Source organism: Rhamphochromis sp. 'chilingali' (assembly GCF_963969265.1).
Source record: "Rhamphochromis sp. 'chilingali' genome assembly, chromosome: 10".
Classification (NCBI taxonomy): domain Eukaryota; kingdom Metazoa; phylum Chordata; class Actinopteri; order Cichliformes; family Cichlidae; genus Rhamphochromis; species Rhamphochromis sp. 'chilingali'.
Window position 1 is genome coordinate 28,311,468 of NC_137937.1, and position 16,078 is coordinate 28,327,545.

The 16,078-nt window shown below is 39.6% G+C and overlaps 1 protein-coding gene across 1 annotated transcript in view; it reads left to right on the top strand.

Annotated features, from left to right (window-relative positions):
• LOC308403544 (septin-2) overlaps nucleotides 1–15,695 on the top strand; it is a 28,769-nt gene extending 13,074 nt beyond the window's left edge. The window contains exons 8-12 of the mRNA XM_080893070.1: nucleotides 11,231–11,332; nucleotides 11,527–11,672; nucleotides 11,829–11,912; nucleotides 12,003–12,060; nucleotides 14,482–15,695. Coding sequence (XP_080749196.1) covers nucleotides 11,231–11,332; nucleotides 11,527–11,672; nucleotides 11,829–11,912; nucleotides 12,003–12,060; nucleotides 14,482–14,547 — 456 coding nt within the window. The 3' untranslated portion in view covers nucleotides 14,548–15,695. The remainder of the gene's footprint in view (nucleotides 1–11,230; nucleotides 11,333–11,526; nucleotides 11,673–11,828; nucleotides 11,913–12,002; nucleotides 12,061–14,481) is intronic.
• Nucleotides 15,696–16,078: the final 383 nt, after the last annotated feature.

Consider the following 16,078-nt stretch of genomic DNA (forward strand, 5'->3'; position numbering starts at 1 on the left):
TGTCTGATTTGTTGAGGCCCATGTCCCCATTCGTTCGCTTCGGTCAGCTGAGAAGCTGTTGCTTTCAGTCCCTAAGTCAAGGCTGAAACTTAGAGGAGACGGACCATTCTCTGTTGCAGCTCCGATGCTTTGGAATAACCTCCTCTCCATATTAGACAAGCTACATCAGTGCCAGTTTTTAAGTCCAGATTAAAAACCTATTTTTATTCCCTGGCTTTTAACTCTGTGGGTAACTGACATTTTCATTAATTTTATTGCTATGTCTGGTTTTTGCTATTTTATTACTATATTTATATTTGTATTGTACAGCACTTTGGTCTACCAGGTGTGTTTTTAAAGTGCTATATAAATAAACGACGACGATGATGATGAGCTATCTTCCCTACATTTAAAAATGGCACCATGTGGCTCTTGGGAATGTATATTATTCCTACTGACTCTTGTTTGTTTACAATCTGGGCATGTACAACTTTTATCTCCGTCCTTGTATAAATGACTAAACTGCTGTGGCGCTTCTATGTGGGTTTTGTGTATTTCATATATACAAGGATGCCCTACTTTGATGATCGCAAAGCTGCACTTTTTAGTGTCAGTATTACAATCTTTGGTCTTTAAATAAAAAAGAAAATACATATTACAACACAGCTGAAGTTGAACAGAATTGTACTGATTTAACTGTTGAAGTAAAAAGATGAACCAGTGAACAAGAGACTCCTTTTAGAAAGTGGAAGCACATAAACTCTACTGCTGCTTTCCAGCATTTTGAGTTACATTAAAATGAATCATATACTGGGTGAGATCAAGAACTTCCACATCTTTTCCCATTAAAAAAAACAAAAACCATACCTGATTTCAATGTGGGCTCTATGCACTTCAATGTTGCCTCCTTTTCAGCTCCCAGCGCATCTGCTTTCATATGCTCAACCTGTTTATTTTCCCTGAAAGTCCTACTTGGTGGTGGGATCATTGCCATCAAAGTCAATTCAGATTGACACAGGACTTGATGTTTACTCTGTACAAGTTTGGCAGTTCTGGTGAAATCGCAAACTTTCTTCTTCAAATAGTCAAAGGGACAGTAAAATGGTCCAAAATTGTTCAAAATGAAATTGGGCAGCAGAACTTTTCATCACTCTTTACATAGGAAATTATGTTGGAATGAAAATGATGGCTGACTAATTTACAATGAATTCAGGATATTTCACATATCTGACCCAGTAATCTGTTTTTTTTTGCATGTTTAGAAGTTTGACGTGCCATGGTAATGCCCATTAATCTCTATTAAGTGTCTCTCGGGAAAATGGACGGGAGTATTTGTTGGGTTGATCAGATAAGTTCAAGTGGCTCTTAGGTATACGTGCCTGACTCCTGCTGTACAGTCCTGTACAGTATGGCACCAAGGCCTTCCTTTGAGGTCAGAGCACTATCAGCCAAGAACCTGCCAGAAAGCTGAATGCTGGAGAATGATTGATAACCTCCAGTGTTTCTCCCACACAATTTATTAGTTTGTTTTTTGGAGAGCAGTTTCTCACCGCTCGGAGAATTTGTTTCCCCTCCCTCAAAGGCTCGTACAGTCCTTTCCCCTATTATTAGTGGGAAACAGCTTGTATAGAACAATATAAATTTCCTGCAATGTGTCAAGACTGTTCCACTGACAAGACACAAGTAGCACAGCTCAGGCTCAAAGAACAAATTGAACAAGCGTTCACCGGAACTACTCGTCATTTGCCTGCGTTTTAACCAGTTCTTCCCTTCCTGGCAGTGCTTCCCCCACCAGCCTATTATTTTCTCGCCCTTCATCTTTGTGTCCTCTTTTTTTCTTTTTCTTTTTTCTTTTTTTTTTTTTTTTTTACGCTTGTTCTAATGCCAATTTCCTTCACCAGAGTCATCGTGGTCTCTAACTCATAACTTGCCCTGAGGAGGGTATATTGAGGGTCTGATCCTCTCAGTCTGGGTCCCTAAAGTCATATCCTGTGTGGGGATTTAGTCTGAAAGTGCTTTACTGGTTGTTTTCTGTTTGAGTGAAGAGGATGGTACACAGCTGGTTTAAAGTGGAATCCAGATGAGCAAAAAAAGAGTAAAGACCTTTATTCTTATCTAAAAAAAAAATAGAGTGCATATTTCTATTTTTTCCCTTCTGTAGCTACAACACTAAAATTGACTGATTTCAACAGCCACCTTTTTTGTATAAAATTGAGGAAGAGAGGAAGCTTAAAAAACTAATAGAAATCCAAGATTTATGTGAATGTAACTAAAAACTGGGCCAGCTGCTTGCACTGACGAATTACCTCTCTCAAGCAAATTACGAGTCGCTGTGTGTTGTTTTCATGCTTTGATTAAATGTGCCTAAAATAAACACTGCCCAGAACAAAGGGAAAACATCTAAGATCCCAGTCTGTGATTTTTGGAAGTGATCAGCATATTTAAAGTGTGAGGAATTTGCACTAAAAGGTAAAAGAGTGGATAAGGATGCCTTTGCTATAGGCAAAGGCGTAAGAAAGTTGTATTAAGCTGATTGCGACTGTGTGAGCTTTCTTTCCTTTTGTGTAAAGACTAAAGTCACAGGTCAGTGAAGGCCAGAGAACCCAGCCCCTCTGCTGTTCTCGCGCAAGCCTGTAGACCGCAAACAATACCGCAGCCTCTTTTTCAAGTCTTCCTCGTCTCCTCTTCTTTCTTCTCCTTATCTTTCTGTTTGCCCTTGTTCGCACAGCATTTTGTTACTTACTACCATGTCCCCAACTCCTCCGCCATACTCCTACTTTGTGAATAAGCTCTCCACTGGTGCACGTTACCAGTGTCGACACAGTCGGTAATAATAATGACTGTTTTTATTTGCATCACTATTAATTTTTTTTTTTTTAAGTGACAGAAACCAGACACAAAAACCCGATTAAATAAACATTGAGAACAAAAAATTTACCTAAACTGAAAGAATCCACATAGTTTACTGAAAAGGCTGAAGCTGCAGCTTTTTACACCGATTATTTTTGCAAAATGTGTAAAACTAAATATCACCAAAATAAAGGTAAAAGAAAATAATACATTAAAAAAATGAATTATTGAATAAATTCAATACAAAAATTCATAAATAGTGATCATACCTAACTTGTTCACCTCCTTTTTTTTTTTTTTTTTTTTTTTTTTTTTTTTGCGTTAAACTTTCTCTCTAATTTTAATAATTTGAACCAAGTTTAGTTAAATGGCAAAATCAATGCATGATTAGTAGTCAGATATGTTACTCTAGGATATTACCTCATATTTTTGAGGTAATTATACGCACATGATTAATGATATGTAGTTTGTGGGAGTTTCCTGATGAGCTTCAGTTTAAATTCTTATTGTGCAGGCCAGAGATGGGCCTTACTGTAATCCAATTACTTTTTTCAAGTAACGAGTAAAGTAAGGGATTACTATTGCAAAAAAGGTCATTTGATTACTGTTACTTTCCCGTAAACACGCTGCGTTACTGCGTTACTAAAACGGTGATTTTTTTTTTGATTTTTTTTTTTTTGCGAGAGTGTCTCATGACAATGACGTAAGCCAGTGCGACATTCGTGGCAACAGCTGTGTGCAGATCAACAAAGGATAATATATCGAGTGTGGGAGCGCATATGACCGTGCAGTGTTTAAGGCGTGGAAGTACTGACCTTACTTTGAGTTAGATTCCGTAAAAAGTGACAAAAACATTAGCATTCGCTGTTCACTGCGTGGGAAGAAAACTTATTTTTACACCGAAAAAAACCCCCTAAACTTCCGAGCAAGCACCAACAGTACGCTGCCACGGGAATGTGAAACTCCCAGATCCTTCCACTGACCGCTACGACACACCTGCACCAGGGCAAACCTCCGCCTGCCCCACTCCTGCTATACAGGTAAAAATAGAGCAACAGGACCACTGAGTCTTTGATTTTATTTATTTTCTGCTGTGTTTTACTTGCATCTATTTGAAAGAGTGAGTGTAAGCACAGAAACAAATTTCTGGTGCTGCAAAATGCTGCATATAATTTAATGTTTGCTTGATGCATAAAGTTAAAAGATTAAAACTAATAAAACAAGTTTCAAAAAGAGACTTTTTCATTTGATTACATTTTATATGATGAATTATGCAGAAAAAGTAGAATTGGGCTGAAAGATCTATTGCTTTATTACCTATTCAGGTTGTAAATCTTTTTTTTTAAAGTAACTAATTACTAATTATTTTCAAAAGTAAAGTCACAGGATTACTTTTTGGGGGAAGTAATCAGTAATTACTTACTGATTACTAATCAGTAATTGATTACTAATCAGTAATTAGTTACTGCTTACGGTACTTTTTTCAAGTAACCAACACTGGTGCAGGCTTAGACTGGTACCTTATCAGTGAGATTATGGGGGTGATTGCAAGTTCCTTGTGTCAAGCCCTGATCAGCTTGTGCTTGATCCTTTTCCTTCCAGTGTTTCAAACAGGGTGATATATTTATTTTTATGCCCTCCTTTGGTCATTGTGCCAGGGAACGTTCCCCATCTCCAAAGATTTTAAAATAATAAATAGGCCTTTTGTCTCATGGAACACACAACTCTGTTACACACTATTAATTGCTTTTAAGTGAAGAAAGTGTGGGTCAACTGTAGCATTACAAATCTGAAAAGATCATTTCTGGACTTTGGCTTACTGCTGATGAGTCACTTGAAGCTGTTGAGTCCCTTTTGATTAGCAAATAAAGTCACAAAACTTGGTTTGTGGCTGTCCTCTTTTAAATCTCACATAAATACAAGATTACGTGAATGGCTCAATTGTATCTCTGTGTATGCTCTTTGATCAAAGGAAAGGTGGGTGGTCTTAACTGTACTAATGCTTAGCCCAGACAATAGGAGTGTGGGTGGCTGTGTGTTTGTTTGTTCATTATTACTCATACGATACCTTCGTGGTACTATGATTGTAGGACTTCCTTTGTACTTTACATCAGTACCTCACTTTAAAAACATTCAAATCTGGACCAACAAAATATTTCTAGATAGTGTTTCTGTGTGTTGTGGTGTTCTACTGGTGCTGCTGTGTGTCACAATTAGTTTTGTACTTTTAAGGGAACTTTCTGGGGGATTTAGTCTGTAGATTGTCTGGTCACAATGGCTTTTTTTAACCTGCCTTGTTGTTGTTCTTTTACTTTGGTGAATCACTGACCTCCTTGAGCTACAAGGCTCCATGCACGTAACATACAAGCTCTGTTCCTGCTACTAATGCCAGATTATACCAGTTGAACACAGTATGTTAGCACTTAGCTGTGTGTGTGTGTGTGTGTGTGTGTGTGTGTGTGTGTGTGTGTGTGTGTGTGTGTGTGTGTTGGGTTAGATGGCTGGTATGAGATCTAAATCCCCCTCCGACCCCCTCAGATCAGGTATTGTTGGGGCTCCTTCACCCCCTCAGACTCCCTGCAGGCAGGAGAGAGCCGGTTAGCTGAAAGGCGTTTCCTTGCAAGACAAAAGTGTTCGGTCTCATGTGTCTTGAGGTTGTATTTGGAAGCTAAATAGTAGGTTTATATGTGAAGGTATGTGAAATGTGTTTTCTGGAATGTTATTTACAAAGATACGAGTTCAGTACTCTCTAGCAAGTGTCAATATTTGTTGACATATTTCATTAAAAGCTACGTGCTTTGATTTTGTGAGAGAGAATTAGAAGTCTTGTTATGAGTTTGGAAAAGTCTTAAGGGGTCATACCTTTCTAGACAGCTTTTTGACCATTTTTATCATGGTGTTTAACAGTACTGTCCCTTTATTTTTTGTAAGGCTATATTGCTGCTTGCTCATATTTCTTCTTTTTTGTCACGCAGAAAGTAGGAATCCATCATCAGACCCATCAATACTCTATTTTTCATGAGATTTACTGTGACTTGAAACACATTAACAGAAAATGTGTTTTTGACCATAATATTTGTTTATCCAGTGTGAAACTCCAGCTATAGCTCATCTTTTAACGCATTTACTGATTACATTTGCATTAAATGCCCTTTTTATTTTTTTAATTAAAAAAATATATTTTAAAGTCTTTGCTTCAAGCATCTCTTATATAAGGTTGTAACGTATTAAGCAAATTTGTATAGTGGCACCAGTATACAAAGATGGTGAAATAAAAGTTGGTTGCCAAATAACAATGCATTGACAATTTTCACCTTGGTTCTAACATTTCTTTACTATTAAAATGAACCGCTACAGTGGGACAAAAAAGTATTTAGTCAGCCACCGATTGTGCAAGTTCCCCCACTTAAAATGATGACAGAGGTCAGTAATTTGCACCAGAGGTACACTTCAACTGTGAGAGACAGAATGTGAAAAAAAAAATCCATGAATCCACATGGTAGGATTTGTAAAGAATTTATTCGTAAATTAGGGTGGAAAATAAGTATTTGGTCACCTCAAACAAGGAAAATCTCTGGCTCTCACAGACCTGTAACGTCTTCTGTAAGAAGCTTTTCTGTCCCCCACTCGTTACTTGTATGAATGGCACCTGTTTGAACTCATAATCTGTATAAAAGACACCTGTCCACAGCCTCAAACAGTCAGACTCCAAACTCCGCCATGGCCAAGACCAAAGAGCTTTCGAAGGACACCAGGAAAAGTATTGTAGACCTGCACCAGACTGGGAAGAGTGAATCTACAATAGGCAAGCAGCTTGATGTGAAAAAATCAACTGTGGGAGCAATCATCAGAAAATGGAAGACATACAAGACCACTGATAATCTCCCTCGATCTGGGGCTCCACGCAAGATCTCATCCCGTGGGGTCAAAATGATCATGAGAACGGTGAGCAAAGATCCCAGAACCACACGGGGGGACCTGGTGAATGACCTGCAGAGAGCTGGGACCAAAGTAACAAAGGTCACCATCAGTAACACACTACAACGGCAGGGAATCAAATCCCGCAGTGCCAGACGTGTTCCGCTGCTGAAGCCAGTGCATGTCCAGGCCCGTCTGAAGTTTGCCAGAGAGCACATGGATGATACAGCAGAGGATTGGTTTCATCTGACCACATGACATTCTCCCAAAGTAGAACTTTTCAGTATAAACTCAATTCGTCGTGTTTGGAGGAAGAAGAATACTGAGTTGCATCCCAAGAACACCATACCTACTGTGAAGCATGGGGGTGGAAACATCATGCTATGGGGCTGTTTTTCTGCCAAGGGGACAGGACGACTGATCCGTGTTAAGGACTGAATGAATGGGGCCATGTATTGTGAGATTTTGAGCCAAAACCTCCTTCCATCAGTGAGAACTTTGAAGATGAAACGAGGCTGGGTCTTCCAACATGACAATGATCCAAAACACACCGCCCGGGCAACAAAGGAGTGGCTCCGTAAGAAGCATTTGAAAGTCCTGGAGTGGCCTAGCCAGTCTCCAGACCTCAACCCCATAGAAAATCTGTGGCGGGAGTTGAAAGTCCGTGTTGCTCGGCGACAGCCCCAAAACATCACTGCTCTCGAGAAGATCTGCATGGAAGAATGGGCCAAAATACCAGCTACTGTGTGTGCAAACCTGGTAAAGACCTATAGTAAACGTTTGACCTCTGTTATTGCCAACAAAGGTTATGTTACAAAGTATTGGGTTGTATTTTTGTTATTGACCAAATACTTATTTTCCACCCTAATTTACGAATAAATTCTTTACAAATCCTACCATGTGGATTCATGGATTTTATTTTTCACATTCTGTCTCTCACAGTTGAAGTGTACCTCTGGTGCAAATTACTGACCTCTGTCATCATTTTAGGTGGGGGAACTTGCACAATCGGTGGCTGACTAAATACTTTTTTGCCCCACTGTAAATACCAATGCCAGTTTTAGTTCCAGTTGACCTTTGAAAACCTTTACAGTACTCCTATATTAGCTCTTGCCTTCAGAAAAGTAAAAATTTAACATTAAAGTAAGTGCATGGCTTTATAAGGTGTAGAGCAAGCAGTAGTTTACACACAGTTGGACCTACTGGAGTCTTACAAGAGGCACACTGTGGATTTTCCTTTAATAATGTCTTCAGCCTTGGAAAAAAGGGACCCCTGTCCTTTAATCTCATAACAAGCAGCGACCCTCCATGTGGGTCAGTCTTAACAAATCTGTTCGGTTTCTCTCAGTCTCTAATGAAGAAATTGGAATAGTGCATCATAAGGTTTAAGGAGTTTCTGGTATGAAAGAAGGTTTGAAAGCTACTCGGATGTCCTGCTTCTACTGGCAGGGATGCATTGTTTTATTCCCATAGCTTCCTTGAAGAAGCTGGCATGCATCTTTAAGGTTACATAAACCTTATTGAAAGTGCTCTTGGTCTGATCTTTAGTCTTACGATTCTTAGTTGGTCACGGTTGATTGGAATTGAAATGCAGTTTTTTTTTTTTAAATCCTTTTTGGCTTTCTGTAATGTTATTCTTCTATGTCTGCATTGTTGAGTTCCCAAGAGTACTTTGCGCCATGTTTCTCCTTCCAAGTATTGTTCCATGCCACAGTTTGACTTTATTGGATACAAATCAGACCAAACCAAGAGACTCAGCTCTATCCTCAGCAATCACACGAAAAAAGCCTTTAATAGTTGGGAGTGTTTGCTTGTGCATGCAGTCACCTGTTGAATGCCAGTACTACAGTGATCACCACAATCCCCTTTTTTTGTTTCTGTGTTCTTTTCTTTGGCTGGTGTTTGTTTCCTTCCAGTGATGTTTGTTCATAGCTTGGCAGGTGTTTGAGTCATTCATATTCTTTTTTTGCTTAGCTTATGAGAATGAACAAATCCTGAAAATATTTTTCCCTCGGCAGGTTAAGAGATGAATGTGGAATCCCTCTAATGATGGGTTTGCATCTTGTTTCTTTATGATTGGAGGTGTTGGCTCAACCTACTTTGCAGTTGAAAAAGTGCTTAGTCACATCTCCCACCACTACACCCTGTGTAATTATATCTATGTATAGACCTGCGGGTATGCTATATTTGGGCTGTACATAATTGTTACAGTATATTTCATACTCCTATTTCAAGAACTGAGTGATACCAGCTTTTCTCTGTAAATACACGTCTGGCATGACTCACCTGCCGTTTGCCCTATTTCTAATCTTCAAACCTAACAGTACCATTTCATATCATACCCTCACACTGGACTCAGAGCTGCCCAGCATGATGGAGTCTTTCTACAAACATCACTTCATATTCTGTGATGTAAACCGATAAATTGTTGGCTTCCTTTTCTAATTAATGCTCAGGCAGAGTCTGGAGTTGAATTGTTTGTATGCTGCTCCGACAGCTTCGAACAAACCACTAAAGCCAATCATAACAGTGGGGTGGGAGTGTGTGGCGTATTATGGCCTGACATGATGGTCATAAAGTTAACTTGGTTCCCACTGCCAATATCCCTGTGCCAACTAAAACACTCAATTACGAGAAGGAGAGGCTGGTGTAGCGTTGGGGATTAAGGCCTACATTGTGTACAGTAAATCGGCAGGAGACAACAGGTATTTGGAGCGAGTGGTGGTTTTGAAATCACATGATCCATTAGCGGTCTTGATTATAGGTCTCAGCCTGTGCTAAGCACATGTTACAGAACAGAATAATTCAGGTAAACAGCCATTTAGGATTAACAAGGTCTGGAAACAGATGATGGCAGACAACAGACTTGTGTTTGCGCAATGACTGATGCAGGTTTGTAGATATTTAATTGTACTTTGCATTTGTAAAAAACTGTTATTCTGTTTTTATCAGTTCTTCAGTTCACTTTTTTGTTGGATTTCTTTCTGTTTTATCACATATCACATCTGCATTTGTGTCTAATCTAATCTACTTGTTTTACAGGATTTGTTTGTTTCATTTTTTTTTTCGTGTCATTGTGTCACACATGTTTATTTTCCCGCTGGGTGCATAGTTTCCCAAAATTCTGTCTGTGCTACCTCACCAGAGTGATGTTTATCGAGCCTCCGTGTAGAACGTCCCTGTAAATCTGGTGTTTGAGTACGTGAGGGAGAAACTGAGGCTCTAGCCTGGTGTCACAGTCTCCTCTCGGTCCTGCAAAGCCTGTTTGTTTTTAGATCTGGCCCACAACAATACCCGACTCTCCGCCGTGCACACACTATCTCACATACACTGCGTGCAGAGCTCACTGAGAAAACAAGCGACAGCCATAACAAGGACTTAAACAGGAGTTGCACTCCGTAGGAAAAGCTGCACTCACTTCCCAGGCTGGTGGCTGACTCACCACCATCCTATTATACACTATAGTACTTGAAAGTCCCCAAAAAGTCAGGAAAACAGCGCTTGACGTTTTTTGGCACCATTACACAAGATTGCATTGTCGTTTTCAAAATTCTCCTCTCGGGAACACAAAAGCAAAATGCAGCTTTGATGTTTACAATAATAAATACTGACATCTGTCCCAGCGGTAGCAGAGAAGAAAGCTCCTTTGTTTCAGCTTGTTTCTTCACCGGTCAGAGAAGAAATAAAGGAGGGCGAGATCTTTGTTTCGGACTCTTTGGAAGTTTGAGGCGCACACAGGCTATTTTTTTTTCACCTGTCTAACCTTTCTGTTTCAACTCCTTCTCCTCCACAGGGGTCTTTAATTAAATGTGCTGCTGCAACAACAGGTGCTCACTCACACCCTCCTATTACTCAGTAGAGTTTCCTTACTTTCTGTTTATGGGACAGCGGCTGTTATTTTCTACATATAATTCACAGTTTACAGTGAATGTACTGTGAACCAGTGCACCATTTGGAGACTCTCCAGGACTGGAGAGGTGCTTTAAGAGCAGATAATCTGTCAGCTCGTTCTAAAAAGAGCATCCGCATAAAGATTGAAATATTTTTCTCTTTCCTTTTTCCATAATCCTGCTGACAGACAGCCTGAAAAAAAGTTGGCATTGGTCTTTCCAGAGAAAATGTGTTTGGATGAACAGTACCTATATGCCGAGCTGGAATGGTCTGCTGCAGTTATCAGCTGTATCGATGTTGTTTTAGTTTATTTTGTTTTAGTTAGGATATATGATTAGAGGTTTTAATAAAAATGAAATGGTCCTCATAGGTAGCAACAATGTGAACATTTTACTGTTCAAATGAGACATCTGGCTTTCTGGACTGCTGCAGTACCCTGTTGGTAAAGGTCAAGCTGACCCGTCTTGTAGTATTTGCAGTGGCACATTTGTTGGGCTCAAGTTGAGATTCCCATCACAGTGGGAGAGTTCAGGATCACAGTGACGCCACAGCATGGCCTCTTCTTTCAGTTTCTCTTGTTTCCACTTCTCAGATCCTGGATGAGATTGCAGAACAAGGGATAAAAATTTATCAGCTACCTGATGCCGACTCTGACGAGGACGAGGAGTTCAAGGAGCAGACTAGAGTCCTGAAGGTGAGAGAGGGGCACTCAGCTAATGCCATCTTTTCCCATAGGAGGTCCGCCATTTCCCTCTGCTGGTTCAGCATTCTCTTCCCATTCATCTTTGCTTCCCTTCACTGGAACTGCTCCTCGCTGATACCTTTATTTTTCCACATATTCTTTCCTCTGCCTTTGGGTGTCCACTAACATTTGACTTCCTTTCCCAGGCAAGCATTCCCTTTGCTGTCATTGGCTCCAACCAGCTTATCGAAGTGAAGGGGAAGAAGATCCGTGGTCGTCTGTACCCCTGGGGTGTAGTAGAGGTGGAGAATCCTGAGCACAATGACTTCCTGAAGTTGCGCACCATGCTTGTGTGAGTATCTTTGGTTATAATTTGAAAAGTAAAGTCTTATAAAATCTAACCAGAACTTTTGCCCTGTTAAGCTTGTTGCTGCCAGAGATGAAGTTAAAATCTGAGCTCTGCTGCCTTCTAGTGTTTGAAGATGTGATTGGTGTCTGTCTGTTGCAGGACCCACATGCAAGACCTCCAAGAGGTAACTCAGGATCTGCATTATGAGAACTTCCGCTCAGAGAGGCTGAAGAGAGCGGGCAGGTGGGATCCTGTTTGATATAGCAAAGCACACGTTAGTTATTCCTGTTTCATTCAAGGAGTATAATATTAATCACTTCATTTGTCCTGCAGAGCTGTGGATGAGGAGGTGTTGGATAAGGACCAGATCCTGCTACAGAAGGAGGCAGAGGTAAAAACACACGGAGCAGATTTGTGTATTTGAGCAATAAAAGTGAATAGCCGTACACACAGACCTCAGCAGTCTGAAATCGAATTAAAAAAATACTAGCCTGTGGCGCTTTTTCACTTTACTCATTTAAGGCACAGACTCGTGCATAATTTAGCGAATACTTACATTTCAGTCTTACATCATTACAAGTATATATACAAATTTTCATTTTCTTTGCAAACTACATAGAAACCTGTTCAGTTTTAAAGAGAAATAATGTGACCTGTAAACCTTTGTAAGTAAATGAAACTTTATTCATACATTAAAGGCTAAGGCTGCTTCACATTTGTCCAAACTAAATCAATGTTCCAGGCTTTCAATTCAGCACTCATAACATATTTTCACGTGTGTGTTTCCAGGTTAAAAAAAAGGATTTCTATCATTGTTCTTTTTTCTTTTTTTGTTAAAGTAACAGAACTACACAGATGAAAAGCATAAATAAAAAGCATAAAGTAGCTTGATTTCCCAGTGAAATCATGATGTCTGTGAGCCATAAATCTGTAAATGTAGAAAGGCTCAGTTGATCGTTTCATCTTGAAAACAGTTCAGTAGAATATTTCAGGGTGAAAAATGGCTGACATGGTGTTCAGACAGCACACGAGGATTTGATGACTCAAGTAGGTCAACTCTGGCACTCGGTGTATAGTCAGGTATAAATGCAGAATCACACTGAGCCTGCAGCACTGTAACATAACGTGCTTTCAAAGGTCATGACCACAGTTTTAGAAGCTGCAAATGCAAACCAGGAAAGCAGCCTGTTTTTCTGTCTGGTTGTATGTTGGAACGCAAAAACATTCTTATTTTCACTCGATATGCATTGTTAACCTTATGGGCCGCTGAGCCTGCATGTCATCAGGTCATAACCTGTTTCCTGATTGCCTTTGATTGGCCTTTTTCTGTTACTGCAGCAGGGCACCATAGTGAGCAGGTGGGGTGCAATCAGAGCTGTTTGTAAACAATGTCTCCAAGCAGGATATGCCATCACTTCCTGCCTGGGTGTTTTTTATGGTGGGAACAACCTCAGTAACGTTAGGAACCGAAGCCACAAAGCCAGAGGGATCGTTTGTTTGGCTGATTTGTTTAGATGTCGTGAGAGGTTTTGCTGGGAGGAAATATCACAATGACCTGTGATACTCCCTAGATTCCTAAAAGGTCCCAGAGTAAATGAATAAGTAATTGTTATTTACATGAGAGGTTCTTGGAAGTAGTTGTGTACTGAGAACTGATTAGGAGTTCCGAGTTGTGTCACATTCAATGATCGGATAATGCACCGTATGAATGTCAGTTCAATGTGCAGTAATGTCAAATTAGTTTTTCTTAAATTTTCAGGCAAATTCAGCAAATAGCTCAATACATTCTTACAGTTAGGGTTAAATATACATTTTCTGACACTTTAGGGTTTGTTTTCCTTACAGTCAGAGCTGGAGTAGAGTTAACAGCCCACAGGAGGCTTAAACTAGACTTTCTAAGTAGGTAATTCAGTTGCAGCAAGATGCCATCTTCCCTTGTTTTAGACAACATAATACTATACAGTAGCAGACTTTTCAGTCTCTTAGTTCTGTGGAAACAACCATATTTCACCTACTGAGAAAAAATAATCTGGCTTGAACTGCTTGAAGTTCTGTGCTCTGCCACAAGAGGGCGAGAGATATTAACAGGAGAGCTGCTGTTTAATAAGAACACCTGTGATCCTTCTGTAGTGCATCCTCACTGTTAGTTTTAAGTACTGCCTTTGTTTTAGTGCTTTTTACTCTTTAACGTCTACCATGTAGCAATTATTCATTTATTAGTTTGCATTGATTTTATGCTTTATTTATTTTTAAGCTTTTTGACATTATAGCTGATATAAATACTCTCTATTTGACTAAATGGTGACTAAACAAACACTTTTTTTTTCTTGTGTAAACAAAATGTTATTCTGTAAGCTGTTTCAGATGGCAGTTATTTGGCTGCTTTAGCCTAGTTAAATACTGAGTGAATTATACTGTTGTCAGATGAGAAAGTCCTCCAATTTCTTAAGCTTAAAACAATTAAAATATTTTATTATTAAAGAGAAAAAAGGCTTATTTTTTCTTTTCTGTTAATATGTGAATATTTTCTGGGTGTGTGTGAAATAGGAGAAGTACTCTTTGAAGCAGACATTAGGTCTTGAAGTCACACATTACATTTCGCCACAAGCTGATATTCTAAGAAAGGCTGACTGAATCAGCAGATATATGTGTGTATTTTAACCCCAGACCACGACCTTCTGATAAGTTTATATCGATAGTTTGGTTGCCTAAATCTGACCAAACTAAATGAAACTTACTGATGTGAAAGTGGTCACTGCTTGAAAAAAAACTTCAATGGGGTTTTATTTTCATCTTCTTTCTCTTTCTGTAGCTGAGACGCATGCAGGAGATGATCGCACAGATGCAGGCACAGATGAAGATGAAGTCGGACGACTAAAAGGGTCGGAGGTGAAGGGAAGCACTGTGACCCAAGCCACCAGCACACACATATACATAAAGCATACACACACATGCATACACTTAGTTGTCCAGCCCTGCCACTCTGCAGGCCCACCAGGAGCCATTTTCCAGAACCACATCATCTATGTGCACACCACCACCACCACCTCTTCTTCTTCTTCCCTCCATTCTTCCATCCATCGGCTGTTTGGCAGCTCTGTCTCTTCAAGACTCCACATTCAAACTAGTCTCCTTGTGGGAGTGGGTAAAAAAAACAAGTTATGACGACGATGTTTGAATACTGGGTGATTATCATTTATCTGCTATTTAGCCTTCTTAGTTGTTATCCTCAGCGTTGACAGTGACAGCGGTACCGAGCGGTTTTACCGTCACACACGTGTTTACATAATATACAAACTGTGAGTTTCACCTCACAGGTCAAAACTTTACAATGCATTATTTTCCATTTATTCTGCTATTGGGTTTGAACTCATTCACTTAAAGGTACAAATAGTTTGCTTCTCGTTTTTTCTGTTGGTTACTCATCACTCACCCATCACCTTCACCTCTGAATAACCATTAGTGCCTGTTTGCTTCAGCCTGATAACGCAATAATTATAATTACCACAGAGATAGATACATGCGGTAAACCAAATCTGGTTTTCCTAAATGTGTTAGACTAGAAACTTTATTGTTTAACCAACAGCTAAAACTAATGCAAACCCTCCAGGCTTCAGAATTTCAGGATTTTTTTGTTTTTTTAAAATGTATCTGTAATACCTGGTTTTAATGTGCCAAACTATAACTTCAGACTGAAAACTAATCAATCAGTACTGTAAGTTACAATGTTCCCATGTTTGTCTCAGAGACATCATTTCATGTATAAAACGGTCAGCTTGTACACTGCATGTGCAGCTTTTCAACTTACTGTATTCACTCATTTCAGTTTAAATATGTAACTGAGCTGTGTGTAAACTCCCTCCAGCCCACTGTGAACAGCAGACCTTAACATTTCCCCAGCACTGCCGTTTAATCGTGCTTTCACTCATTTGCCATTATTTCTTATTAATGTGTCAGTTAAGACTTTGTAGATGTCGACATGTTTTGTATTTCCTGTCTCAAATAAAATTTGTTAAGAGAACAAAAGTTGACATTTGCTCATTTGGGGGCAGGGGGTACCTTTTGAGACTCATGATCGACATGACTTGGCACTGTTACTGTTTCTAAAACGTGTGACTGTCTGTGTTTTCAGTTTGGTTTCCTATGTAACATGTAGAAAAAAATGTGACATCTGTCTTGCACAGGAAACTCTCATAACATCCATTTTCTTGTCCACTTATTCACATTAAGTTTATTTAGGGAGCAGGAGCTAATTTTAGCTGTAACATGGTGAGAGGAGCAGTACACCCTGGATTGGGTCGCCTGTCTAAAGGAGGGATAACAGAGAGACAGCAACAGACTCTCACATACACACATTCAGCTTGAAACCACCAATTAACCCAACAAGCTAGAGAAAGCCCACGAAACTA